The sequence below is a fragment of the Dermacentor albipictus genome, chromosome 2, assembly GCF_038994185.2.
Source record: "Dermacentor albipictus isolate Rhodes 1998 colony chromosome 2, USDA_Dalb.pri_finalv2, whole genome shotgun sequence".
In the NCBI taxonomy this organism is placed as follows: domain Eukaryota; kingdom Metazoa; phylum Arthropoda; class Arachnida; order Ixodida; family Ixodidae; genus Dermacentor; species Dermacentor albipictus.
In genome coordinates, this window is record NC_091822.1 from 165,095,821 (window position 1) to 165,123,093 (window position 27,273).

At 44.1% G+C, this 27,273-nt stretch overlaps 1 protein-coding gene across 1 annotated transcript in view; it reads left to right on the forward strand.

The window, feature by feature from the left end:
- Nucleotides 1–3,044: 3,044 nt before the first annotated feature.
- The window catches only part of LOC135910686 (protein yippee-like 2), a 31,417-nt gene continuing 7,188 nt past the window's right edge, over nucleotides 3,045–27,273 (forward strand). The window contains exons 1-4 of the mRNA XM_065442728.2: nucleotides 3,045–3,358; nucleotides 15,505–15,798; nucleotides 23,461–23,504; nucleotides 25,965–26,073. Coding sequence (XP_065298800.1) covers nucleotides 15,697–15,798; nucleotides 23,461–23,504; nucleotides 25,965–26,073 — 255 coding nt within the window. The 5' untranslated portion in view covers nucleotides 3,045–3,358; nucleotides 15,505–15,696. The remainder of the gene's footprint in view (nucleotides 3,359–15,504; nucleotides 15,799–23,460; nucleotides 23,505–25,964; nucleotides 26,074–27,273) is intronic.

Here is a 27,273-nt window from a genome sequence, read left to right on the forward strand (position 1 = left end):
GAAATGAAACGCAAGCAAGTCACATGACGATTATCGTTGTGTGGCAGATATACACCCCATGCAGGGGGGATGGAGGGTGTAAGCTTCTTTTTAGAGTGTATATTCGCAAGTTCCTGTGAATCTCCTGAATTGCAGTTTCAAAGTTTTCAAACATTGGAAACTGCTGAAAAGAGTTCCACTCTCGAAAGTGTGGACATAAATAATATTGCAGTTTTCGTTTGCCACAACTCCTCCATCTATCATGTATCTGTTACGTCGGGTCCATGCAGCGTGCGGAACTTAGGAACTTAGAACCCCCCTCATCCCATATATATATATATATATATATTATATATATATATATATATATATATATATATATATATATATATATATATATATATATATATATATATATATATATAGAGAGAGAGAGAGAGAGAGAGAGAGAGAGAGAGAGAGAGAGAGAGAGAGAGAGCCAGTGTGCAGGGATCCGGTACACACTAAAAAAATTTTACACCCTCCTCACCCTTCGGGATGTATATCTGCCACACAGCAATAATTGTCATCTGCCTTGCTTGCGTTTCCCTTCTTGAAAACGCCGCGCCCGCTACTTTCCTGTCGGCAATGCTATGTCATGCTGATAACGCGCATGCCGTTCGTTGCTGGGAAGTACCGGGCTCGCAGCGTTAAAGAAAGGAAATGCCGACAAGACAGAGGACGTTTATTGTTGTGTGGCAAGATACGACTCAAAGGATGCAACCTTTTCTTAGAGGGTAATCGTCATCTGCTTTGCTTGCGTTTCCTTTCTTGAAAACGCCGCGCCCGCTAATATATATATATATATATATATATATATATATATATATATATATATATATATATATATATATATATATATATATATATATATATATATATATATATATATATATATATATGAGGGTGCGTGCGCTCTGCCGGTGTGAGGGCCTCCTTTCCACTCCACTGAAGGGAGATTTTATACCCTGGAATGCTGCGATACGGTGCCGCAGCTTTCAGTTGCAATAACCCTACGGCACAGGTATACGGCATTACCAAACTGAAGTGTTGCCAGCCAATGCCAGCTGTGTCGCTGTGTTTCGTATATTATTCACTGCTTTTATCGATAATGGGCCCCGATTGTGCAGGGAGCTTACATGGAAATAAGTATTGTATGTGTTTGCCCCCCTAGAACCTCATATGCCGCCTTCTGAGCTACGGAAACAAAACCAGAAACAAATTGCATAAGCACTGCTACAAAAATTTCTCTCAAGTACAAAGTTACGCTACATATAGTAGTAGAGCAGCATCCTAATTTATTGCAAAGTTTAAAGTATTGGTTATACAACAAGTTTATCAGTATAGGTGATGTCCAAATCGCAAGCCCGGCGATGGTGATCTCGAAGTAACGTCAGCAACTCTCAAAGGCTGTGCTTTGTGACTGTTACGCGTGAGAGCAGTCTTATTTTTATTCGAGAGGTGGCAGCACGATACTAGGCGCTCGGAAAATAAAGCAGCAGACGACGTTGCGTCGTGCTGCTTTGTCCGTAAACCTGTGCATGCCGTTAAGACAATCACACGAATCAATTTGTTTGGAATAACCACAACGTTAGCACAGCTGGCGAAACGCCAGTTTGAGAACAAACTGTGCGCAAGGTCAAAGGGCTGCTTCATTCCCAATTCGCCACGGAGCGCCGGACACGTGCATACGAAACAAAGGCCGAGCTTTCATGCCATATAACTACGTATTTCGTTGGAGACACTGACACTTCTGTAACAGGGAGACGTTATGTGCACCGGACGCAATTATTTCGACTCAGAAGCGATGCAGACTAAAGTTGCAGCGTACGGTTGTTGCACACAGTGCTCGAAGGGGTGGTAGAAAGATTATAATGGAGCGTGAAAAAAAAAAAGAAAAGAAGAAGAAGAAGAAAAGGTACCTCCCGTGTTGGCTGCTCAATGAAAGAACGCCGTTCATGAACGTGTTCAAAAGAAAATAACCTGGGAGCGGCCACGCGGCTTTTGTGAATGGCTCCGCGCGATGGAAGCCGTGCGGGAAACGCAACCCGCTTCAAAAGAGCGGTTTCTTTTCTTGTTACCCTCCGTACTTGGTCTTGTATTGAGTGCGCTCCGACAAAAGAGGAAGTGCGCGCAAGGAGATTCACGGTTCGCCAAGCTGCTGCGGGCGGGTTGTCAGGGCTTAGAAGGAGGTGGGAAAGGAAAGGGGGTAGCTAGAACGGAAGAAAGGGAAGTGCGTACAGTTCACGCCCGGGGATTCGGGCGCAGTTGAGCGCGCTCTTTTCTCCGTGCATGGAAACCAGGAGAGGAAGTAGAAAAGGGAAGAAGCGAACCGATTATAGAAACAACTGAAACGAAGAAGGAAACAAGAGCTAACAGAAAAGCCGACCAAAGGCACTGGAAGCCCACCCTCGAGTCCTAGCTCCTTTCACGAGGCCCGAACCAACGTGGTGGTGGAGGCGCGAACATTGAACCCTCCTCCTGAAACTGCGCGCTCACACACGGGCACGCGCATACAGCCCCCAACAACGCGCTCAGCTTTTCGGTTGCGCGTTCCCCACTGCCTTCGCGCAGGGGAGGTCCTTTCTGGCGAATCGTGACTCCTCAACTGGTTCGTTCCCCCGTACTAACCGCATTCGAAAGAAAACAACTTGTTTGAATTCTGCGAAAAATAAGGCGCTCCCAACCAGCGATCGTGGCCCTCGGAGCGCCAGAACCCTTTGACTACACTAGTTGTAATACTGCCCGCACACTCCTAGCTTCAAAATTTCACATGCTTGCAAGTTCAATACTGACCATTCACAAGCGTATGCGTACCCTATAGATCTTATTTTTCTAAATAATAAACCATTTCATTGTATAAAAATGCTTATTTTAACTTATATTACTGTACCTAGATGGCGCTTGCATTTGTTGGCGTCCTTACAATAGATGAAGAAGCGTGTTCATTTTTGAAGCCACGTTTGGCAACTGCTGTACGCAAGCGCCCGCTGAGCGCGGCAAAGCGGCTGCCCCGCGAAAGCGGCCCTTTCGCCCGAGGGCCAATGCCCTGCTCTGCGACGGGCCGAGAGCGCCCAGCGGCCGCTCCGATTGGCTGCTCCCGCCCGTAGCGTCGGCGAGGTCGCTGTTTGTTGCCTGCGCCGAGCGGTCTCGCTTTTGACACGCATCTGCGCAATCGCTCCTCGCGTAAGGAACAGCTGGTTGTCGCCTCGCGACCAAAACGACCAAAACAACGCAGTGTGTCTCGCCGAAGTAAACGGTCCTTGTCAGTGCCCAAATCGTCTGGATACGCCGTTTCGCCGAGCTACTACCCATGGATTTACACTCGGACGAGTGGCTGGTAAGCAAGAGTTGCTCGGCGAACCGAGCGATCACTGTTTATGCGAAGATCAAGCTCGGTGCCACCAGCGGGGGTCTTTGTTTGGCTTTGCTGCTGACCTTTGTCTCGCGGGCTCGAACTGCATCTTCGGTGGTCGTTTTGATCGAGGGAGTGAGCTTGAAGCCTACGGTTACCTGCCGGCCGAGTCGCACTGCATTCGGGGCCACGGTCGTTCGAATCTCGGAGGCACAAAAGACCGTTCACTGCGAGGATGGCCATTTCGCGTTTTCTTTGTTTTGTAATATCTGCAGTAGGCCCTGCTGTACTGTATTTTATGTCCAGGCCGCGTGCGATGATTGGGGGGGAACCCGTTTGGCCAGGCCGCGAGGTTCTGTAACTCACGACGGCACCCCAACGCGCAGTGCTTTGTTGCGGTTCCGGATATCTGCGTATTATGCAAACGTAATTACGCGCCCGCTACGTGAGGCTTTGCATGGAGCTGGCCGATTTTCGGGCGGTCGTCTGAGGTACGGTTCCGTTCCTGACCGCTCTCGAACGGCACATTTCCGCGTTGGAAACTGCCGTCTAATTTTGGTCTTCGCTTGGCGCGAAATATATAAAAAAGGAACTCGCGCAAGAAACCGCCTCGCGGAGACTCCGCTCGCCGCCCTTTGTACGACGCACAATTTGCCGAGGTTGATCGAGATCCCGGTCCGCCACAAATCCGCGACGCAGTTCGTGTATCACGTTTTGCTAATAGCGCGAGCGGTTTGTGCTTTCTGGCAGCGCATTTGCCCGCGATAAGCACCGATCTCCGTTTCGGAGACCGTTTCCTTCCCGTGAACGCTGGCGCGCTGTTCTAGCGCGTTCTCCTTTGTTGCTAAGTGCCTACTTTGCTTTTCAGACTGCCCATTTGTGGCGATGTCGGAGAATAACGACGCAGCTGAGCGTCTCGTGGTTCGGGCTCGCGCCGTCAGTGGCATGGTGTTTAAGGTGTGCTCATTTACGATCATTCGTGTAGAGGCGGAAACGAACAGGCAAGTGTGCCCGCGTCCCTCCATCAGCTGACGCTCGCGGCGAGAGAAGCAGGCTCGCCTGCTGCTGGTGTGCGTGCGCTCTTTGTGAAGGCGTTCTCATTGTGTCGCCTGCCAATGCTACCTGTACGGGTCGGGCGTTCAGTGGTGACAGAATAAACACGGGAAGTCGCCGTAACGACTCGCTGAGCCGAGCGATGTAGCGTGAAGTTTGGATACGCGTATCGTTATCGGCCGATGCTGAGCATCGCTTCCCGCTTGGCGGACGATAACTGCGCGCGTCGCAGTTGCCGTTCGACAAAGGTGGCTGCCGCGATGTCTGTTCTTGGCAGTTTCGAAAGGCGTCTATGCAGCTGTGCTACAAGAGACGAAAAATAAAGACAACGCTTGCTATTCTTCGCCTCTCGTATTTATTTTAGAGTCTACTGTTGTCTAGGCCTAATGGTTTCGGTCGTAGCTTGCAACGCGAATTTTGCGCGCCTGTGGTTTTCGTTTCGTGCCTGTCCTACCTAGAATCGGGTGCACCTGGCCAGAGGTTGTGACATGGCGAGTGGCTGCATATTGCGGCACTTTCACTGCGTGCATCGTGACACATGAGGCCTGCGCGCATTCTGTGCAGACTCGGCCGAGACGAGATTTCTTTTTCTTTCTTAGTTTGCCCTCGCTGGTTTGCAAGCGTCGCCCGCCAACGTGCATGGCGCGCCAACTCCCTCTACTACTACTGTTGCGAACTTGGTGTCCGTGATGTAACCTCTGACGAATCAGCTCGGCCGAGGAGAAACCGTATTATCGTTAACTGCTGCGTTACCGCCTTTCATTGCTGGTGTTTGCAGCGAGACGTCTGCTCCCGTGCGCAGACCTGCTGCTTGCCGCGCGACACGCACAAATGCGCAGATTTTGCTGCAGACGTACACAGCTGATGCGCGCAGACATGTGGGGAAGGCAGACCACCAGGCGCCTGCCCCCCCCCCCCCCCCCGCCCGTCTTTGTTGTCTCGAAAACCCAAGACGGTAGCGCGGACGCTCCTCCCAACGGTTGCACGTAGTCGTGCACGTGGCCCTCAGCAGCACAAGGGGGCATGGTGACGGAGGGGGGGAAGAGGCTCGTAGCAACAAAAATCTTGTGCAACATCGGGGTTGGTGGTGTAGACGCGCGCGCGTTACTGGGCACGTGTGCTGTGGGCTCGCGAGTCGTGGCGTGTTGCAGCGTGTCCCGGCGCCGTTTCCTGGGAAGCGGCGAGGTTGCCTCGTGTTTACTTTAGGGACGTCGCCTGCGTCGCGCCCGGAAACCCGTTACTGTCAACGGATCTGCACGCGATGAGGTCATGCAGAACGCTTGCATCGCGCATGTCGGGCCTAGGCCTGCGGTTCCCATGGCAGCTCTGCACCTGAAAGGCCCAACGGCGCTGGCACCTGTACAGACTGTCGAGAACGCAAACCTATCATTGAGCTGATTGCTACCTGTCGTTTACTTCGACAGTGCATTAGCGGTGTGCTAACTCGGTCTTCTGTAGTCTACACTTTTCTTGCTTCTTTGTCTCGTTCAGATCGTTGCAAAACTGCTTATGGTACTGCAACGGCGGTTATATTACTTCTCATCATTGCAACATTTCGCAGGGGTGATTCTATCTATGCTACGCCACGTGGGAAGATTTCTGCTGCGTTTCGTCTGGTAGCAAGCCACCTGCTCAAATGAAAATAATCCTTGTAAAATACATTCTCATTATAGGTCGTTGTCACGGCAGTGCGTTTCAGCTTCGCGCACAGCGTGACGGTGGCGTCGATCGATCTTGCCATCGATGAGCAGTCACGTGACATAGATCGGCACTTTAATTAGTATTCTTCTTTTTAAAATAAGAAATGGGCGCAAGCAAGCCATTGTGTGTCCTCTTTATTGGGAGGCTGATATTGCAGTGCGCACTATTTTACCCGATATATGCATAGCTCACTTGCTATATGTCCGTGTCTTTTCGTCCCATCGATACATCAATCAAGGTCGTGGAGACAAGCGAGCAGATAATGTCACTGCACAACAAACAGCGCTTCCTGCATTGGAGGCTGACCTTGGTAGATCTCGAGGAAAGCTTCAGTGCTTCCTATTTGGCCATTTTTCATGCCAGCTGGTCGTCGTCATATGCTCAGAAAAACATGCCAAAAGAAAGGCCTTGAATCGGCGAGCTTAGCTGTGTAAACAAAATTTGTTTGTATTGGCCCAAAACGGGCACTTCAGAATATGACACTGGTTGTCTGGAATGTTAGCAGTTGTTTTCCCTCACGTGTCTGTGACCAATCTCAAATTTTGTTGATCCCTTTTGGGTTGACGTTACTAGCACAGGGCTCCGCTTACAGTATGCACACGCTCTGTTCTCTAGTGTAGCACGTCGGGTTATTTCCCCCCCGAGTTCAGAATTCTTTCTTGATGAATTTCACACAATTGTGCACACCTTTGTGCTGATTTTGCATTGTTCTGCAGAATCAACACTTTCATTTTCACTTCTGCTTGTTACCTTGTAGTTGTGAGCTTTATCTTTCGTCCTCCTCAATGACATAGCAAGATTTTATTTTTTATTTCTTTAGGAGGGGGAGGGGCACGCACTTGACCGGGGACGGAGAGAGAGAGAGGAGGGTGGGGGAGGGTGTGATGTGCAAGCTGCATACTAACATGAATTTACAGGAGAGAGTGAGAGGGGGAGGGCACTTATGAATGGGAAGCCTCTCATCCTCCCCCTTGCCGTGCTACACCACTGGCCCTCTTACTCTCCCTATTCTTGGGTGGTTGAGTATTATCTCATGTTGCATTTTCGTAATGCGATGCACAATTGTAGGGATACAAAATTTCAGAAAATATTGAGCAGGAGGGAAAAAAAAGTTTTTTCCCCTGTGTTTTTTAAGGAAATCTTGAGAAAAGTTGAAACTCCACTAAAAATAGCTTATATTTATTATTTCAGTAGTAAAAATTCTTATTGTTAAATGCATGTGATAATTACAATAAAATGAACACCTTGTTCTCTTTTACGGAAGATTGCCACTCTGACATCTGCTACCATTGTCCGAGTCACTCGCTGGACACACTTTCATTAGAATCGATTGCTGCTGCTTCTGCATTCAAATTTGATTGTAGATAGATAAGTTTTCAAACATGTTTATACTTGTGAGCTTGTTGCAAAGCTTGTTATCAGCATATCCAAACGAAAATCAGTTTCGTTAAGAACTGGCAGATGGCAAAGGTATCTGCGGCAGCCTTAGAGCTATAGGTGTCAGTGGTTGATTAGTGCAAGGACCTTGTCACCAGGTTAACAGTTCCACCTGCTTCCCGGAGTCCTAGATGCCAGTTCTGGACCAAAGCCCGCAGGGCGCCCTGTAGTCCGCTACGCTTGAAAGCTACACTACGTTTTCAAAATGCAACTCGAAGCATATAATGAAGACATTTAAAGCTGTGCTGCCATTTTCTTGCGTAGTCGTCGCTTCTAGAATTGTGTGCTGCACAGCAGAGAATGGCAAGTATAACTGCATGTGGTAATTTTAATTCTTCATTTCTTTCAGTTTCTTTGTGCTGAATAAAAGAAACAAACAAAAAAAGGACCCATTAGTTCGCCCAACTTTCCAGCATTTTTTCCTGACCCTTGCATCTCTATGCACAAATGGGGCACAGAAGACAGGGGGAAGACACACCACTTACTAACAACAGGTGGTTTATGGCCTGTGATAAATGCTTATGTGCCATCATACAGAAGGAACAAATACCATCATTACACAGATTACATCCCAGCTAAACCATGTGACAGGTCGCTATTGAGAAACCATTTCTGTTTCTGACAAGCAAAATAGTTGGCCAGGTCACACAATGTTCGGCAAGATTGCCAGTTAGGGCCAGTTTGCTACCATTTTTGCAGCATTCCCATATCCGTGAAGGCACCTGTCTGTCTGTCCAGTTTATATTTTTTCTGCATGATGAAGGAATGGAGTAAATTTTTTTCCATGCATTACAGAAATGGGTTGCAGTGCTTCTTACCACATCCATGGGGCTTCTGCAAAACAGAATTCACAGACTTGAAAGTTTTTAAAGGAGCAGAGAACATGGCCTCACCACCAACTCATTTCCTTATTGTTTTCACATATGGCCAGTCTGATGACTGTGTGGTGTACCAACAATTTCTTTTTCTCTATTCTATTGATCAGTGAAGTCACGACTGTTCTCGTCATGTTTCTTTAGCATGCTGCTGGCCACAACTGATAAACTGCTATGAGGCACTACACATCTCGTAATGCAATGCCAGGTAGCCAATTAGTCGGTCCTCTTGCATTTTTCGTTATATAGCAACCGCTTGTCCACCTCTTTATTTCATGCTGTTCACATATTTGATCCAGTTATCTAGGTTAGTTTTTCATGCTGTTCGCTCTATATATTTTATTTCTTTGTGTATACATTGTTGGTCTACTTAGTGATAACTGATCTGAGTTGGCATTACTCTACTAAAGATTTACAAAAGTGAGCAAGCGTAGCTTCTTGCCTTGCTGCGATAGTTGTCCTAGTGGAGGCTTAATTGTGCTTCTTGGGCGAGAAGCCATCCCAGGCAGTGACAGACAGCATGCCTCTTCGCACTGTATCCCGCAGGGATATAGTGTAAGGCTTGCCACGTAGACATGGAGATGTCCGTTTCCCGTTTCTTCAACAACGAGCCATTGGACAACGACTACACCGCTGTGCAGGGCAAGTGACTAAAAACAAAATACCGCAATACAACCAAAAACATGAGTGAGCAGGGTCCCAACGGTCTTCCTACTCCGATTTACAGGATTGCCTTTGTGCCTCTTGACGTCTCGAAGAATTTAAGTTCTGTGCACAGACAGATTCTTAACATCTACCTTGGTAATGTGGCTCTGGAAGGAATTAACGAAGTACATTTCAACACCAAGAAAAAGACAATCACAGTGGAAGTAATGACGCAGGCCGCCTTAGAAAAATGTATACTGTGTGCATACTAGGATGCACAGAAGTCTGGTCGTTCATCGTGAACGGTGGTTACACTAGGGCACGTGTTATTTCCGATGTCACACTTGACATCAGCGATGAAGAGCTACAAAGGATTCTGTCCTCAACAGTGAAGGTCATCGATTTTCACCGCTTCGGTCGCTCGACGAGCGTCAAGTTTCTTCTCGAGGGAGACACTCTACCTGATCATGTCAAGGTGGAATATGCAAGACACCCGGTGTGTCCTTATGTGCCCCAGCAGCCATGATGTATCTTCATGCACAATAAAAGAAATGAAGTGCTCGAACTGTGATGGACCCCATGATGCCATTTCCAAGGATTGTCATAAACAGAGAAAGGAGATCAAAATACTGACTCAAATGAGCAAGACAAGTTTGTCCCACAAGGAGGCGGCACCGTTGGTGCAACATCGGAAGAGACGGAACGCATTCTCAGCGTGGGCAAGCTGTAGGTCCAAACGAGAGCTCCAGGGCTCCAATTACGGAGGTCCAGCAGAAGGTAGTGGAATCAGCATCAATAGATCTCTCGAAACCATTGCTTCAAGCCAGCTGCGAAAGCCTGGAATTGAATGTATGGCTATGCATGCCGCCGCGCACACGGGCCTTAGACTGTAAGCACGAGCAAGGACAGTGCACTCAGATGTCACCATCGGACTTAAGTCATCAAAGCACTGCTGCAACAAATAGTCGATGCCATGCAGCTGCTGCTGTCTGATTTAAATATTCCAGTGGCGCTAATAGTGGCAAAAATCATGAAAGCTATAGACAGTCTCCTAGCTACACTGCAGTAACCTACCTCTGCTCGCGAAGATGACTATGCTATGCTGCCACGCGTTACACGTACGCGTTGACGCATTACAAATGTTAGGCCCTCACGTTTCATAGCATCGCCTCTCGTCAGAGGCCACTGCTGCGAAAGCAGCGCTTTGTATAGCACTAGCCTCCGGGTCCTTTCACTTAAGGACCTCGTTGAGGCAGTAGTGCTACTGGCATATATAACTTTTTAGAATTTCACTCCTTCATGATATACCTTTTATGTTCACGGCACACTTCACAAGCCATTGTCATTATGTTAACATGTTCATATCTTACTTCTTAATTGTCTTATGCCTCTATACAGCCATGCTATATCGTCATAGACCGCCACTTTACCCTTTGTTGTTGTTTTCATCACCGAGTACATAACAATATTGCTTGGTGCTCTTTGGCCCATGACTGGCCCTTTTGCCACCAACCCCTATACATCATCATCATCATCTGCCATCAAATATCTCTCTCTCTACAAAGGTAAATTGCAGTGGTCTCTCTTTATGCCTTGATAAATGAAAATGAGTTGTCTTAGAAGGCTACCGCTGTGCAACACCTGCATTTGATAAGCTTTATTACTATTATTAGCAGAACATGTGTTGTTTCACCTTCCACATCGCATTCACCACAATTTGTCTGTTCGGTTAACTTCAGTCACACATGCTAGATCATTTTAATAAGTAACTGAAACACTCAAATACAGAGCTCTAGCAGCTTATGCTAAGATCAGTGTTGTAGTCAGAAAATTCTTTCGCAGGGGTTAACGCCTCCCTCATGGCAGGACAACAACCCCTTGGCAGCCACCTCGGAAGGTTGTTGTGATATTTTTGTGAGACAACACAATGCACATTGCCTTCAGTCCTTTTCAAGATTAACTCAGAAATGCTTATGTAAAATATTCATCCTGGATATGAGGGTCAGGTTCCTGCGGAACTGTGTGAGTGTGCCACCTCTGAAATCTGCATAGTGCAAATGATTGGTACTGGCAAAATCAAGAAAAACTGCTTCATGACGACGTACCAACATTACCACAAATACATAGTCATCTAGCTGTCTTGACGAACATGCTTGGGTCTTATTAATTGATGTGCAAATAGTAATTCTTTAGATTGAATACGAAGGCGGCAGTGCCAGAAGTGAATCAAATTGGATTAACAATTGATGTAAAACTATGTTCACACCTCAGCATAATGTTTCATAATGTGGTGTTCACATAACTGCGAAGGCATCGGTCTGTCTGTCCTGTGTATTCTTTCCTGCATGATAATGGAATAAAATACTTTTTCCATGCATTACAGAAATGTGTTGCAGTGCTTCTTTCTACATCCGTGGTGCTTATGCAAAACAGTATTTGCAGACTTGATCAAAGAGCAGATAATACGACTCCAACACCAACTCGTTGCTTTAATATTCTGGCTACGTTCACACAACATCAGCAAGTTTCTGTCATTGCATTGTACATTAATTATGAAGTGTTTAAAGCTCAAATGGATCATTAGGAACAAATAAGCAGTTTGTTTCCATAGACTGGACTCTTTAGAGAGTGGGAATGGCCACCGTATAGCCAGTAATGTATGGCTCTCTGAGCAATGTAGCTTGCTCTGCCATGTAAGTTCACATGTTTTATGCCTATATAATATGCCAGCGGGGATAATGTTTATTGTACCCATGCTCCAGTTTTATGTTCGGATGCTTAATGTTGACATCTGAAAATATTCAAATACTATGTGAAAACTATTCATTCTTCAAAATTATGACTATTTAATTTGTTATTTGAAAGTTTGAAATCGTTGCACACCCATATTAGTCACTATTACAGTGCAGGGCCAATCGAAGTGTCCTAAGCTCTTTGTGACACATTTAAGACATCAGGATTTTCACTGGGGCTTTTTATTTGTAGGTGTTTTCTTAGAGTGTACAATAATGCAAGTAGCCTCTGAAGCTGATATTTATAGCATAGGTGAGGCATTTATCCTGCTCCAATTCTGCATTCCTCATTCATTCTGTGTTGGATCTGCACTACAATCTAGTTGCAGCTGAAAGTTGCTTGAAATGTCAAACTTTGACCTCGGCATGCTTTTGCTGGGGGCACTGAATCAGAAGACTCGGTTTTCGAGAGTTCCAAAGATCTCATCAGCTCTGTGCAGCACGCGCCATGCTTCTCACGTACTGCCTCTGCCATCTTTGTCCTGTGACATGCTCCATCAGGAGGTAGAGAAGCACGCCTCTGATTTTCTGGTGGCCCTTGGAACTTCTTAATCTGGGATAGCTGATTGGTCCTCTTTTATCTCGTCCTTGTCTACCAGGCAATGTTTGGCAGTGATGCTGAGGCCTTCTTGCGTCTATCAGACGAGGCCTGTTCACAATTGAGCGAGAATCGGTCGTCGGATGTGGCTAGCTGAAGGTGCTGCTGCGTTTGTGCAGACGAAAAAAGCCCTTGTTTGTCCCTAGGAGGCCTAGCTGATGCAGGACATGTTTACAACTCCATTGTAAGTATGCATATTTATCGGCCCTTTACGACTTCACGCACCAAAAGGCACAAGTGAGCACTCCTAGCTCTCTGAGACTTTGCTTTCCATCGTCACAAATGCAAGCTTTAAAGAATGCTCCGGTGCTCTCTCTGTAATTTCTTGGAGCCTTTACCCCATTTTTATTATCCGATGTTCATTAGGCACCTCCGCATTTGCTTCATCTGCTTTTGTCTCGGTGAAGGTTAGGCTGGGTAGTAAATGCAGGCTGACATATCAAAAGTAGTTCAAAAAGCAAGAGAAAAACCGCTCTTAATTGAGCCCGCAGACAGTGATTCGAAGAGACTGCGAAACAGCCATCGTATTTGTCACCTACAGATAACTAGACTAGCCGTCTGTCTCGTAGCTTGCGCAAGGGATATGCTTGAGAATCATCTCGCAGCTCTGTTTTTAGATAGCAAAGGCAGACAAAATCTTTTGAGATAAAACTCTTGCAAACCAGGGAGCACTGTGCTCAGTGAAGGAAGCGAGAGGGGGGTTTAAAATTGAACCTCTTCAGGGGCAAATTAATTCTGTTCAATGAAAGTTTAGTTTCAGCACATTTCTTACATCTTCACCATCATGAAAATTGCACGGCTGAATAATGAATTAAAAGTTTCCAATTCTTTAGTGAGTTCTGTCATGTTTTCAAACTGTGGACTCCACGCGAAAACTCTCTACTGGAAGATCAGACTTGAGAAATTTAACTGTTTCATGTCTAGCATACTGATAAGAAACCTATCCAGCCACGCAAAATATATGGCTGAAGTAAAACATTGTGAGAGACAATGAAAGGAATGAACTAGTTGCATCGTGACTTGCTGACACTGAGTGCCAACACCTAGCCTTCTACCTTACAACTCGTTTTAATAAAAACATTTACACATAGTATTCAAACTCTCAGGTCAGGAACAATCAGAAGTGTTCCGATTTGTATGCAACAAATTTTAATTACAATTGTTTTGACGACTGCTTTTTCTTTTGATATGCTATCTTAGTGTACACAATTGTGCACATAGCACCTGAAGGGGTTAGTTTGGTAGCTTGCATGCAGGTTACTGTGAAGCTTACGGTGCCTTTAACTATGACTTTGCCACTATGACTTTGTTCCAATGTGTTTTGGTGAATCGTAGAGACTGAGATTTCAGCGTGTCTCCGAGAAATGAGGAGGGCTTTGCCTATTGTGTGCCACTATTTTTTCCTCGATAAAAGCGCTCGGTTACTGAGCTTTGGGTGCGCATTAAGGAATGGTGATGTCTTTCATCTCTTTGTAACTTTGGGAAATTGAACAGAATTTCATTTATTTATTTATTTATTTACAATACTGCTACTCTCATTTGAGAGCATGGCAGTGTGTGTGTGTGTGTGTGTGTGTGTGTGTGTGTGTGTGTGTGTGTGTGTATATATATATATATATATATATATATATATATATAAATAAATAAATAAATAAATAAATAAATAAATAAGCATATAGCATTTAAGTATAGAACACTATTAAAGAAAATCTAGACAAAAGTAATAATGGGAAAAAGGGCAAGCAAAAAAATAACAGTGATCGTCCAGAAACAGGAATAGAGAAAACTAAACACATAGTTGAAGAATATAAGCTATGGTATGTTTTCCACATGACAACCAACATGGTAGTCAAAAAGGAAAAGAGAAAGCTAACAAAGAAAAACAAAACGAACATTTGAACACATGTACCTAATGGATTATACAATAGTAAGGAGCGAAATATTATATAGCACTTCAAAAAAATTATACAACGGTATGAAGTGATATGTTTGAAGTATGAGCGATAGTATTCAGAATAGAATAGTAGTATGAAATATAACTGACAATTACATGTCAATTACTAGTCAATAAAGTTGCTTCTTTCAGCTAGCATGATATGCAAGCAGATCGGTTGCAGACTTCGGATAGGCCCCGCTTTTGGCAGACATGGGCTATAGGTTCTGCTGCTCTGCTGTGCATTGTAGGTTATAATTTCCTGCCGTACCTACTAAACCAAAATCTGGGTCGTGATGTTCTAATTATTCTATTCGAATGCCTTTTCTTGTCACGCTTCATCAGTGGCGAGAGGCACTGTGCCCACGTTATTAATGTGGTGCCGCACGGACAGTAAAAGTGCATAGAATCGTAGCATATAATCATGCGCAAGAAATTGCTACATTATATACCGTCCCTGCTGCTGCAATCGTTTGGCCACCATGGAAATTATGTGCAGTGTACATTGAATTTTTTATACTTTCACATGACCTTGTCGAGAAAACAAACTGGAATTTCGTTTTATTTGTCATAGTGGTTTATGTGCATTGCATGCTAGTCACGCATTTTTTTAGAGTAGTGTTGCATTTTACATTGATAACTATTTCATTTTGTTGTAATATTTTTTTGCATAATTAAGTCTCGACAGATACGCTATATGTGTTGCTGGTTCTAGATTGCATTTGGTTAGCGATACTTGTCATGAATGGCTATTTCATAGATATTTCAAAGAGTTCCTTTTACTTGTAACATTCCAAAAACAATACATTAGTAGAAATTTATAGGGTAAATTTGGCTAATGATTACCTTGCAGCAAACTTGAGAAACCAGAACGTTGTGTGAAACTGAAGGAATAAAGTTAAGACAGACCTATGTGCTGCCAATAATTACCGTGCTGGATGGAGAATGCTTTACCTTCATGCGCCGGGTATTTCGCTCTAGGGTATTTAGTGTGAAACTATGGGTTAGGCAGGGTATATAAAGGGAAAGGGAAAGCTCATGCTAACTAGTTCAACGAGGCTGTAATCTCTGGTTGTCACAATCACCATCTATTGTAGATACACTAGCCCTGGTGGTGCCCCCGCCGCGGTTCTCTGGAGCCCTGGCCGTGGGAAAGTGCGCCGCTAGCAGCAGCAGCGTCGGCCCAAAGCATCAGTGCAGCACCAACGCGAAGCCCACTGGCAGGCAGGGAAGGCGGCGGTGGGAGAGGCTTGTAGCAGCAGCGGTGCCGTGCAGCTGACTAGAGCAGCATGGTGAAGACTTTCCAGGCATACTTGCCGACCTGCCACCGCACCTACAGCTGCATTCACTGCAGGGCTCACCTGGCCAACCACGACGAGCTCATCTCCAAGGTACTCGCTTCTTTCCACTCAGCTTTTATTCTTTCTTCCTTTTTTTTTTCACCACTGCAGTTTTTAAGTGAATTTTTCTGAGTGGTGGTTTGTCTGACCTCTTGTACGCAGCACTGCATGAAGGAGTACCGGCAAATATTTTCGAAGTTTTAAAAACTAGCACACACTTCTTGCATGAAAAGAGATTAAACTTGGCAACTAGGCAGTTTGGGAAACGTGTGTTGATATAAATTAATATAAATATGATATAAGTTGTTAAATACAGTTAGAAATGCCAGACCTGGTATCACTGACATTATCACAGTGTCATAACACAAAGCAAGCTATGTCAACATCAAGTAGCAGCAACATTGGATGTGATGACATTGTGCATAGAAATATTAACAGTAGCACTGCACACATCTTTTCTGGCTGCATTTGTGTGTGGCAGCCTGAGCGATAATGGGAATCCTTCATCCTGCAGTAGGCATGAAATAGGCAGATGATGGTATCTAGCTTATGCATCATTTTCTGTCGACCACATTACGTCATCTGGAGGCAATGTCTTTTAGAAAAAAGTAAAAGTCGCAGTTTCGCCCAAAAGGCAAAGCATCGATTGCGAGAGCAAATTAGTGGACAGCTATACAAAGTAAGGATAGCAGTTTTATCGGCCGTATAAGCTTGGAAACATTTGCCTACTGAAACTAACTGGTGTAAGCATGCACAAGCAAACATGAACACATCACTCTCGATGAGCGCGGACACTCGCTGCGAATATGCTGGTGTGAACACCAGTACAGCAGCAGCAGCGAGCGAAGTGGCCTTCATGCCGTCCATTGCTTCAGCTCAAAAGCAGTGTGAACGTAGCGCGCACAAAGGTATGAGCCGCCTGCAGATCCCTTTCAAGGTACCGCGTGGTGTGCGCGGCTGTACAAGGTGCGCACTTGTTAGCGGAGTCGAAGCCGCCTTCCCTCCTTTCCACACTGCCTCCCCACATTGCTTCCTTTTGCGCGTGCGCGATATAGAGCTGCGATTGTCAGTTCCCCTTGCGCCCGGTCGCAAAATACGCAGTTGCTGCCAGAGCACAATGCCCCGCCCCCCCCTGACATCGTGCTTCCTTCCCGCTTCCAGCCCTCACATGCGCAAGATTGAGCTTCGAACACAGGCTCAACCTTGCACACTTTCACTCGTACGTGCAGCATACGGCACGCGGTGACAATTTAATCACCCTTGGACTTTATATGGAACCTCACGACAACGACGACGGCGGCGACTGCAGAAATGCACCTGGAGTGTCTGTATAATTGCTCTCGCAATAATAAGCATCTTTCTGCTCAACGTTTGCTAAATGCACCACTACTGAGGGTCTCGCGCAATCACCTTCAATGCAAGTTGTCTCGCTTATGTTTCTTGTCACCCGTGTAACATCGTGTGGAGCCTGTGTCTGCCACAATAAGTCCATAATGTTCAGCACAACCATGTGAACATTAGTCTAGGAACTGGAGCCAGTATGCGGTCTCCCCTGCTCATAATTTCAATTGCTCCATACCTCAGGTACTTGGGACCCTTGATCGAACCACTTGATGTAAAAAGGTGCCTCCTCTCCTGTTCAGTTTAAGAAGGCTGTCTTTGATTAATTGAAGAAGGGAATAGGTTCTGGCCATTTAAGAGCTCCCGACAGAAGTGCATTTCAACATGTGTTATACTGCTCTGTGCTCTCTGCAACACTGTACTAGCACACGACAGCTTCATTTTAACAGTGGGGGCAGTAGTCAATGCTGTCTTTGAAAGTAGTGCTGGAAACTATTCTTAACAATTAATTGTAAGTCATATGTAAATTCTGCTGGATAAACAGAAGATAGCCAGTTCATTTGTTATCTAAGAATACTTGTTTTAAGATCTCACATGTGTAAGAAAAGGGAGTTCCGTACATTGTTGCAACCGTTATGTAAATCTGACAGTGAGATTAACCAAAAGTGCACTTGAGAAGGTGTTTATTTCAGACGTTTTGGTATGCCCACTCACAATAGGGCCAAAAGAAAAAGCCTGCGTTTGCTGTGGCAGTGGCCTTTAATTAAAACTAAAACAGGTTTCTTAATGGGTCACTGGTTTCCGAGGGGACTGGCTTCCTGCTCTCCTAATCGCAGCCGCATGCACGGAGCTCTTCTGCATGCTCTTTAACATTGGAGGAAGTTGGAGATTATAGAGATTGTGGTGTGATACCTGGGAGGAAAAAACAGTGTGGGATAATGGTGGATGGTTGTTTTATTGTTTCGCATTGTTTTACTTCTCCTTTCCTTTTGTTTGCCCAGTCGTTACGATCTGTGAGCCAATTAGGGCGGAGAATAGGGGTCCATAATTAATCCCGCCAGAGCTCTTCCTGGTCGCATTTTGTGTGCCGTTACATAATGACGGTGGAATGGCTGCCTCATTAAAGTCAAGGGGTTACAGAAGTCATGTTTGTATTCATTTTATTCCTGCAGGAACATTAATATTCACCAAGGAAGAAGAGCAGCTGCCTTATTTAATGTAGTCAATAATATCTGGTCAGTGCTTGAGAGCTCTTTTGCTTTACTTTTGTGCTCAGGTTTGGAATACATGTTCTTGTGCTCCTTCACACTACCTGAAGCTAGTAATTCTACGGTACTGCGGGGAACTTGCATAACGAGATGTAGAGTTGAAAAAGAAAAAATTTGTTCACAGCTGTATGCCGATCTGACATCTGATGTATGAAAGACAGGGAAGAACTGAGTTTTTATTCCTTTATGAACTATGAGGCATTTGTTTGCTTGCTGTTCCTAGTGACAGCTTTTATGCTGGCTTCATTCACTGCTGCAGCTGTAAAGGCTCCTAGCTCACCTACAACTTGGAGCAAGTACAACATGACGTGAGAAACAAAAATTATGCATTACTGCTTAAAAAATCCAGGCGTATAAGTTCTTTTATATTCAAGTGAAATATAAGCAAGTTAACTTTTATTTTATAATCATTGATCATTGTGTTTCAAAGCAAAATCGGAACTCCGGCACGTGATGCATTGCATTTACATTTGATATCGACCACACCGGTCTTCACTGCTGCGTTAAAACTGATGCGAAACTCCACCTAACAGCTTCCCTGTAAAATAACGGTCCTTCCCTTTACTAGCTTTTCCGGAAATTTGCGGTTTACGTTCCCAGTAAAGTAGGATGAGGATATGATAGTCGTGTAACTCTCCTGACAGCTTATGGTGAGCCAACAGGCAGAGTGCAATTATTTTATTGTATTAGTTTTACTAGTATACTCATTCCCTTGGAAAGGCCTTTTGGGTCTCTACTTGTATGCAGTAGAGTTATAATGCTTGAAATATTTGAAATGTTGGAATCTGTGTTACTTTTTGTGTCATTCACTTTTGGAGCTTGGCTTGAGTGTTAGTTCTGACAGTCGGGGCACACACATTTTCATTGCTTGCTTTGTTGCACTTCTTCATTGACATAGTTTTGGAAGCCGCAAGCCAAAGAAAAGAGAAAGTTAGCATCCAATTGTAAGCACACAAAAATGGGTTCCTCGGAAAGCAATCTTCATAATTGAAGAAAAAGTTATCCTGGTCTAGTGATGAAAGCACGACTACAGTCTTTGCTGACTAGTTGCAAGCTGAAAATCGGCTGGAAGTTTGCGCTAGTCTACGTCTCTCTCTTCTTGCCCCAATGTCTATGTATTGCATTGTATTTTTCTATAAGCTTAATGAACCGAACTAACCCAACGACAAGCTTTATTTAGCTCTACCAAGCTCTTTTTTTGACGAATGCGTGAGGGTTTCATTTTGTGACCTCGTGCTCCTCACAGGTAGATGAAGATATTTTCTTTCAGGAACCCGACTTCCTCTATCAATTTATCATTAAAAACACTATAAACATGCCAGAGTTACTATATATTTCTTGAACATGCAGACACTAGGCTGTGATGTGAGCAAAGTGCACGATTCAGTTTATGTCCTTATATGAAGTCGCACTTTGATGTTGCTCAGTGCAAGGTACCTTTTTTCACATTGCTTTAGAACTGTTGTGAAATTTTTCTTTCCCCCTCAATTCTTCTGTGCTCTATTATTTTAAGGAAAATTCTACTGTGCGCCAGTTGGTCGAGCATACTTAATTTAGTCCTGTGCTCGCGTACTTGCTCTGGTCTGGTCTTTTTGTTGTGTTTGCTCACTAAATGAAGTATGCTATTGTTGTTGGAATGAGCACACATGTTATACTGTCTTTTTCAAGGGTACTTATTGGCTTGTGTTATCCTTCGCATATCGTGTTCTTGAGCCATGATCCTGAATTAAGGTCAAGTGTGAGAGGCTGTGAGCTAGAGCTTCAATTAAGGCTAAGTGCCACTTTAGGATGGTCACAGAGGAGGAGGCCTCCTCCCATGTCTCACAGATGGGAGGGGAGGAGGGGGATGAGCCGTGCAACATTTAGGAAGGCGTGCCAACTCTTGGAAATTAATTCGCTCGCCAGAATTAAATTGGAGACGCATGATTTCACGGGTTGTGCAGTGCATAGAACGGATAAATGATGGTTTGTTGAAGTAACGGAATGGTCTAGTGCGAAGGGAATCGCAGTTGAGGATTAGCAGATTAGGGTTGTGAGACCAGGCAATTACCAGGTAATTACCAGGCGTAAGGTGGGCTCATCGGGTGGAGTACTGAGGTAATTAGAAATTTCTTAGAGTATGTATGATGATGATGATTAGTATGTATGAGTATGTATAATGTCTTAGAGTAAAGTATGATGATGATGATTTCACATTGTTTGGGCTTTCAGTAATGTTATTAGTTGGATGGAGTTGTGAGCTACTTGCAGACAAAAGGGGTTGCTGAAGGTGGAGTAGACATAGAACAACTGCAAATTGGAGATCTCAAGGAGAGGCCTTTGTTGTGCAGTGAACTTAAAATATAAATGGTGACACTGATGATTTCATAGAGTTGGGTATTTCAGTAAGGTTAGCCAGGAGACATATAATGTGTGGTTGGAACTGATGTATGTGCCTGGGACGACAAGGGTTACCTTTGTGTGCATTTGTGCATATGTCAAGCTTCGTTGTTTTGTTATTGTGGTTTGCCAGATGAGTTAGTAGGTGATAAGGTGAACACAATGTCATGGCATCACTGTGGGCATAATGTATTTCTTTTTCTTTTGCAATCAACCTCTCCTGTGTCCTTTTATTTTCAGTAAGTGTGTGCTAATTGTAATGTCTAAGTACTGCACAAAATTAGCATCTGCATCTTGATGTGTTCAAAGAACTCAAAAACCTTAAAGGGACACCAAAGGCAGCTACTAAGTGGACACAGACTGTTTAAATACTATTAAAAAAAACCTCGCAGTGCTTGTTTCGGGACAAGGAGAGACTTCGTTTATGAGAAAATTGCATCTGAAGGGCTTGAATACCTTTTTTGGAATTCAAATCTTCCACCACCCAACCGGGGAGTGATGGCGTTGCATACGCCATCACCGCCCTTTGCTTCTGTTGGTGAGTAAAACGATGCCCGGTAGACGGCGGTACTGAGCCAAGATAGAGCTATGGTATCAAAGTGGCGGGTTCGCCGTTGCAGCTGCTTTTTGTTCAAGTGGTGTAGACCGTTCGGGCATCCGACAAAATGACATGGAAGTTCTGTGCTAGTTGCAATTTAAGCGACTTTTGGTAGCCAGCAAAATCAGCACTGCACTACGGGATAACTGAACTACTGAAACGCGAAAGCGTGGGTTGCGCAGAGTCGAGTGAAAACAACCTTTTGACCACCCTCGTCATTATCAAGAGTAATTTCAATGAGTTCTTCTTTTCTAAAAATGAAATCGAACTGGACAAGTAGCATTTCATTTCATTTTATAATACAATACAAGGACTTGTCTTGCTTTTATGGAAACAAGAGACCTGTAGGCGACTCGGAAACGTCATAAACTCTGTTTTCTTTTTTTAACTTTGGCGAGTGTTTGTTTGCTGTGAAGAACAAAATACAAGGATGTTTTTTTGTTGCAATGAATGGTTGAGTACTAATAACAGAAATTAACTGAGGAGTGGTTTCGTCATTGGGCAAGTACTTGAATGTCCCAGGGCAGTCTCTAATCATGTCCTGCATTTACCTCAATTTCTCGATTATTAAGGCTCTGTTTGCGATAATATTGATGCCTTAAAGATTCTCAAGCACTAATCTATCGCTTCAGCTTGACTTATTATTTGCCTTTAGTGTCCTTTTAAAGAATAAGCAGGAGTTGTAGTAAGCAAGTTGCTTGCTGTGTTAATGAATGGCGCTTTAGTGCTTAGAGATGAAATATTTACTGAAGTTGATGTATGTCGGTGTAAAATGATAGAGTATATCACTTGTAAGATTGATTTCTGTTAAAAAATATCCAACTTGCTGTGTTAGGTAAGATGGAGTCAGTATAGGTAGGCTTACCTAGCTTAATTACTACAAAAAGGAGAAATAAAAAGGTTTTTGTGAGCAGTGCCATTCTTGGGAAATGCATTGAATTAAATATGGTGTGACAGAAACAAGATTTGCAGTTACAGAGCATTAGCTCTAGTTTTATGGCACATTCCTATGTAGCCTTTGTTGAATGTTTATTCCTGGCCTTCCGTAGATTGATTCGCAGTTGCAGAGAATGAAAATTAAGTATGGCTTTACTTAAAATGTGACATTAGCAGTATGTGCAGCTAGACAGCTTGATTCTGGTCTGGTGTTATTTATTTTAGAACAAGAATTCCAGTCAGCTGTCTGTAGGTTTACAGTTATCTGGCATGACAGCAATCTATCATCTGTGTTGTTTATATTCCAAAAGGGGAGCTTTCCCCTTAAGTGTTTGCTGTTGCAGTTCAGGAGCTTCTTTCCTTTGCTGTGATAACAATTATAGAGAACTGCATAAAAGGGGTCGCTGCTGGGCTAATGTTGCAATGTCACCCGGGTAACAATGATTGTCATGTCATCAGGCCAATGATAAATGAAATATTCATACAGTTGAAAGAAGAGGTGCACCTTGGCTATTATCGATCTAGCATGGAGCCATCTTTTATGATAATTGATACTTCAGCCAACTTTGATGTGAGGACACCGACAATCCGCAATTGCTAAGAGCAGTATTCCTTCAGTAGGTAGATTACAGCATGTGGTAGTGTACAAGACAATGAGCCAGCACTGAGGTGAATGAAGTAAAATCAGCAGCAAGGGTAGGAAAGATGAGAAAGCAGAAGCTGTCCTTAGTGACACAGGAAGTAGAGCCAATGCTAGATCACTGTTGAGCCATGTTGGTCCTACATTGGGCAGTGTTGGTCCAGCATTGCCATTACTTACATTGCTACTTGGGGTGCATTCTCAAAGCAGACTGGTCACATGCTGCTGCAAATGTTTCAAGCTACTGGCACAGCTTGAAAAAGTGTAGACAGCGTGTAATAATGAGCTAGCAGTTACTCGTAACAGCTTCAAACTTTTGTGGCTGACTTGACTGACTTAATTGACACTACAGTATAGTTGGAAGCAAAGAGCTGCTCACCTGTACCAGTGCCATGAGACATGGAAGAATGCTGACAGTACCATTGACCTTCACAGCCCTTAGACTGCAGTTTGTGAGAAGGCTTGCTTGTTTGCTGATGTTGGGTAAGAGACTGGTGTGGGGCTGTGTTTTGTTGCTCTAATTTGTTTGTTTGATTTGTTTCCCTCTGCAGTCATTCCAAGGAAGCCAAGGAAGGGCTTACCTCTTTAACTCAGTGTGAGTTTCATTGTTCAATGTTCCTGGAAATAGGTCATTCTGTTTAGATGTACTCCCGCTTGATTTGTGTGCTAGCTAATCTTCATTTGGAGTGGGCAGCTATTGGGACTCTCTCTTCTTGCAGTTCGACGACTGCCTGCCTGGGTTAGCTAAATCTGCAAGCTTCTCATATAAGACCTAACACGGTAGTGCAACTTTCACAGAATGAAAGCTGTAAAGGAACAGGTGGCAGTGAAATTTTCTTGGTGGTAGTTTTATGGCAATCTTTTAAAACAACGCTGTGCGGCTTCAAACTGATCTCAGTCAGCACAAGTGTATCATCATCATCATCATCATCGTTATTATATTAAGTAATGCACCTGCATTCCTTGAACTTGGCTAGAGTTCTGTTGCCGTGTTTTACAAAGTGTCCATAACATGTTGAATGTTTAAACACCCAAGCTGCTTTTCTTGAAGTGAGCATATACCATATTTACTCACATAATGATCGCACTTTTTTGTAAAAAGAATGGACACAAATTCAGAAGTGCGATCATTACGTGGGTTAAATTTCCTGTGAAAAGAAACCTCTTTTTTTTTCATCCCGCATTTGCTGCGAGACAACAACAGGTAACAAGTAGGCAGATGCCGCTGTAACCATAGAATTTCCTACAATAATTACTAGTGGGGAATTCTGGCACTAGTGCTTACGGGAGCTGCAGTGAGAGTGGTTGTGCCAGCATGGGAATTATGGGAAGTACATGGATTTGCCTAAACTTCGTCCATTTGGCTTGAAACGGCTTTGTGACTTTGTAAACTGGTCATTTTCAACAATGTACTATGTAATAAATAATTAAATAAACATCATTAAAATTGTCCGACGGCAGGATTCGAACACAGAAACTCTAGCACAGAAGCCTGATATTGAAACCATTAAGCCACGGAGGCATGTATCGACAAGCGAATGAAACGCCCTTATGAATTTATCGCAGGCATGCCAGTGCCTTGAGACGCTTGGCGCGTTTCGATTTAGCCACCTGGACCAGCTCAATCATTGCAACTAATAGCAATTGTGCATGTTTGCGGCGCCTTCTGCACATCGAAAAGTATAGATTGCGTGGAAATGTATGACAGTAATATTTATATAGCATAATATAAAAAGCCACAAGAACGTCTGAATCCACAATCACGAAGATCAGACAAATCCATGTACTTCCCATCATTCCCATGGTGGTACAACGACTGCAGCGCCAGAGTTCCCTCTAGTAATTATTGTATGAAACTCTTATGGCTGTAACAGTGCGGGACACCAAAACAAAAATGGCGGCCAGCAGAGCAAGCTGAACGCGTCGAACGCAATTTTTTTCTTCTCATGAGTACGTTACGCGCATTGAAACAGTTTATTCCATATCAGTAAGGAATATTATTGTTACTATCGGCAAGTTTGCGGCGATAATGTAGCCATGACCACTTTGAGGGGACAGAAACAGAGATGGGCGTGCTTAGGTGCCAGTGAAAGAAACCCATGGTGGGCACGCTGCGGAAACTGCGGCATTTGTCTTCGCTACTGTCTTAATACAGCACGCTTCCGCTATGGGTGGGTGAATATCTTAGCTCTGTTACAAGCGTCAGCGTATGAATAGGGTACGCCTTTAGCGTATCAGTGTAAACGTGGCTACTATCGTTTCCGCTCACGATTTGTTGCATGCCCACGAGTGCAGACGAGAAGAATAAAAAAGCACCTCTTTTGTTGTTGTTGACCACAACCATTATAAAGCCAGGGCAAGTTTGGTTGTAGCTTTTTTTTCATGGAAGTGGAGAAAGTGATGAAAGGAATGAAATGGGGCATCTGCTTAAGAATGTTCAGTGCGTGCAGACTGCTTGGTATGTCTCGGAAGAGTCGTTCGCGTAGCATTCGACAGATGGTAAGCACGATCATCATTAGCTAGACTTGGCACACAAGAAATCGCTGTGGCAAGTTCAGGGTGTGATCATTACACAAGTGCGATCATTATGCAAGTAAATACGGTATACCATTACATTTTGCTCAGTTTACTGATGGAAGCAACTTAAATCTACAGTTATGCTTTAATTTGCTGTCGTAACGTTGGTCTTGCAATAAGGGGATCCTACGGTCATGCTCTGGTTTCCATTTTCAGGCCATGCACTGTTTCCACACTGCCAAGCCTGTGGTTGAGAGGGTTAAAAAAAAAAACACTTGCTGTTGCTGCATGCAGCAGTATAGTTTAATGCACACTACAGTGCGCTCTTAAAGGGAATGCCGAGTTCCCTTTAATAGCTGCGTGGTAGTGCCACTTTGGCTGATGTTTGTGCATTAAAAAGAACCTGTCTGCCTTTGTACCAAATCTAGCTGTAATTGCTAGCCAAATGCCACTGGAGGGTCCCCTTTAAGAACGGCTAGTGCCGTAGATGTTTCAATGTACTGCTGCCTCTGCAATAATGTGCCTAATCCCATTGCAGGGTGAATGTCGGGTGCGGACCGGCAGAGGAGCGCTACTTACTCACAGGTCTCCATGCGGTGGCCGACATCTACTGTGAATGCTGCAAAACCACACTTGGTTGGAAATATGTGAGTTACTAGCTAGCACTGTGATGTTGCATATTATTTACGACGTGGCTGTGTTGTGATTCCTTTTTGCTCCCTTAATCCATTGTATTAGATTGATTGATCGATTTGTGTGGCTTAACTTCCCAAAGCAACACTTGGACTATGAGGGGCTGGATTTTTAACTGCATGCTTCTTTTTTTTAACTCTTTCTGTACTGTAAGGTATAAAGTCTGCCAAATGTCCCAGATATTTCCAGAAACATGGCTTCGTGACAACTGTACTCGTCATTGGCTATATTGGTACAAATATCGGTGACGACTATACTCGTCAGCGGTACAGAAAGGGTTAATACACACCTAAATCCAATTACTCAAGAGTTTTTGTATATCGCCACCATTAAAATTTGTCCTCCACAGCCATGAATTGAACCTGTGAGTTCATGCTTGGCAGTAGATCGCCATAGCGACTGCACTGTGATTGGTCATTGGATTCCGGAAATGGGTACCTAAACTATGTAAACCACCTCCTTTGTGTTATTGGCTCATACTCAATTGCACTGCCTCAATTGCACCAGCCTCGCCACACTGTGCATTGGATAATAAGATAACATAGAATGTGGTAAAATGAATCACTATGATATATTGCCTCTGGGCCACACTGTGCATTGGATAATGAGGTAACATAGACTGTGATAAAATGAATCACTATGATATATTGCCTCTGGTTTGCTTTCATGTTGGCTGTTTTCGTAATAAGCTAAAGAATGCCTTCATTCCTTTTTGTTGATGGAAAAGGGCCTCCATATTCTTTGTTTGTCCTTGTGTTATCTTGACTTGCTGCTGAAAAGATTCAAAGTTCTCTAGGGTTGATAACTTATTGGTTGCTTCCTACCCTCTCACATCTCATGTTCAAACCTAATGTTTGAGGTTAGGGCTGTTTATTGGTGTAGTTTAGTAATGGCTCAAATTACTTGTTGATTTTGTCCAGGAGCTATCGGTGTGCTAGTTGGTAGGACATTATCTATTCATTGGAACTTAGTTTCAGTTCAGCGCTTGTGTGTGTGTTTTTATGTTCACATTTGTCTCATCAAGTCGCATCAATATATATGGTTTGAGTGTTTTGGTGGATAATATAATGTTGCAAGTACAGTATAATCTACTTATTAGCTACATTTATGAGACCAGAAAACACTGCTTCTATAACTGTTTATCATTGCAACTG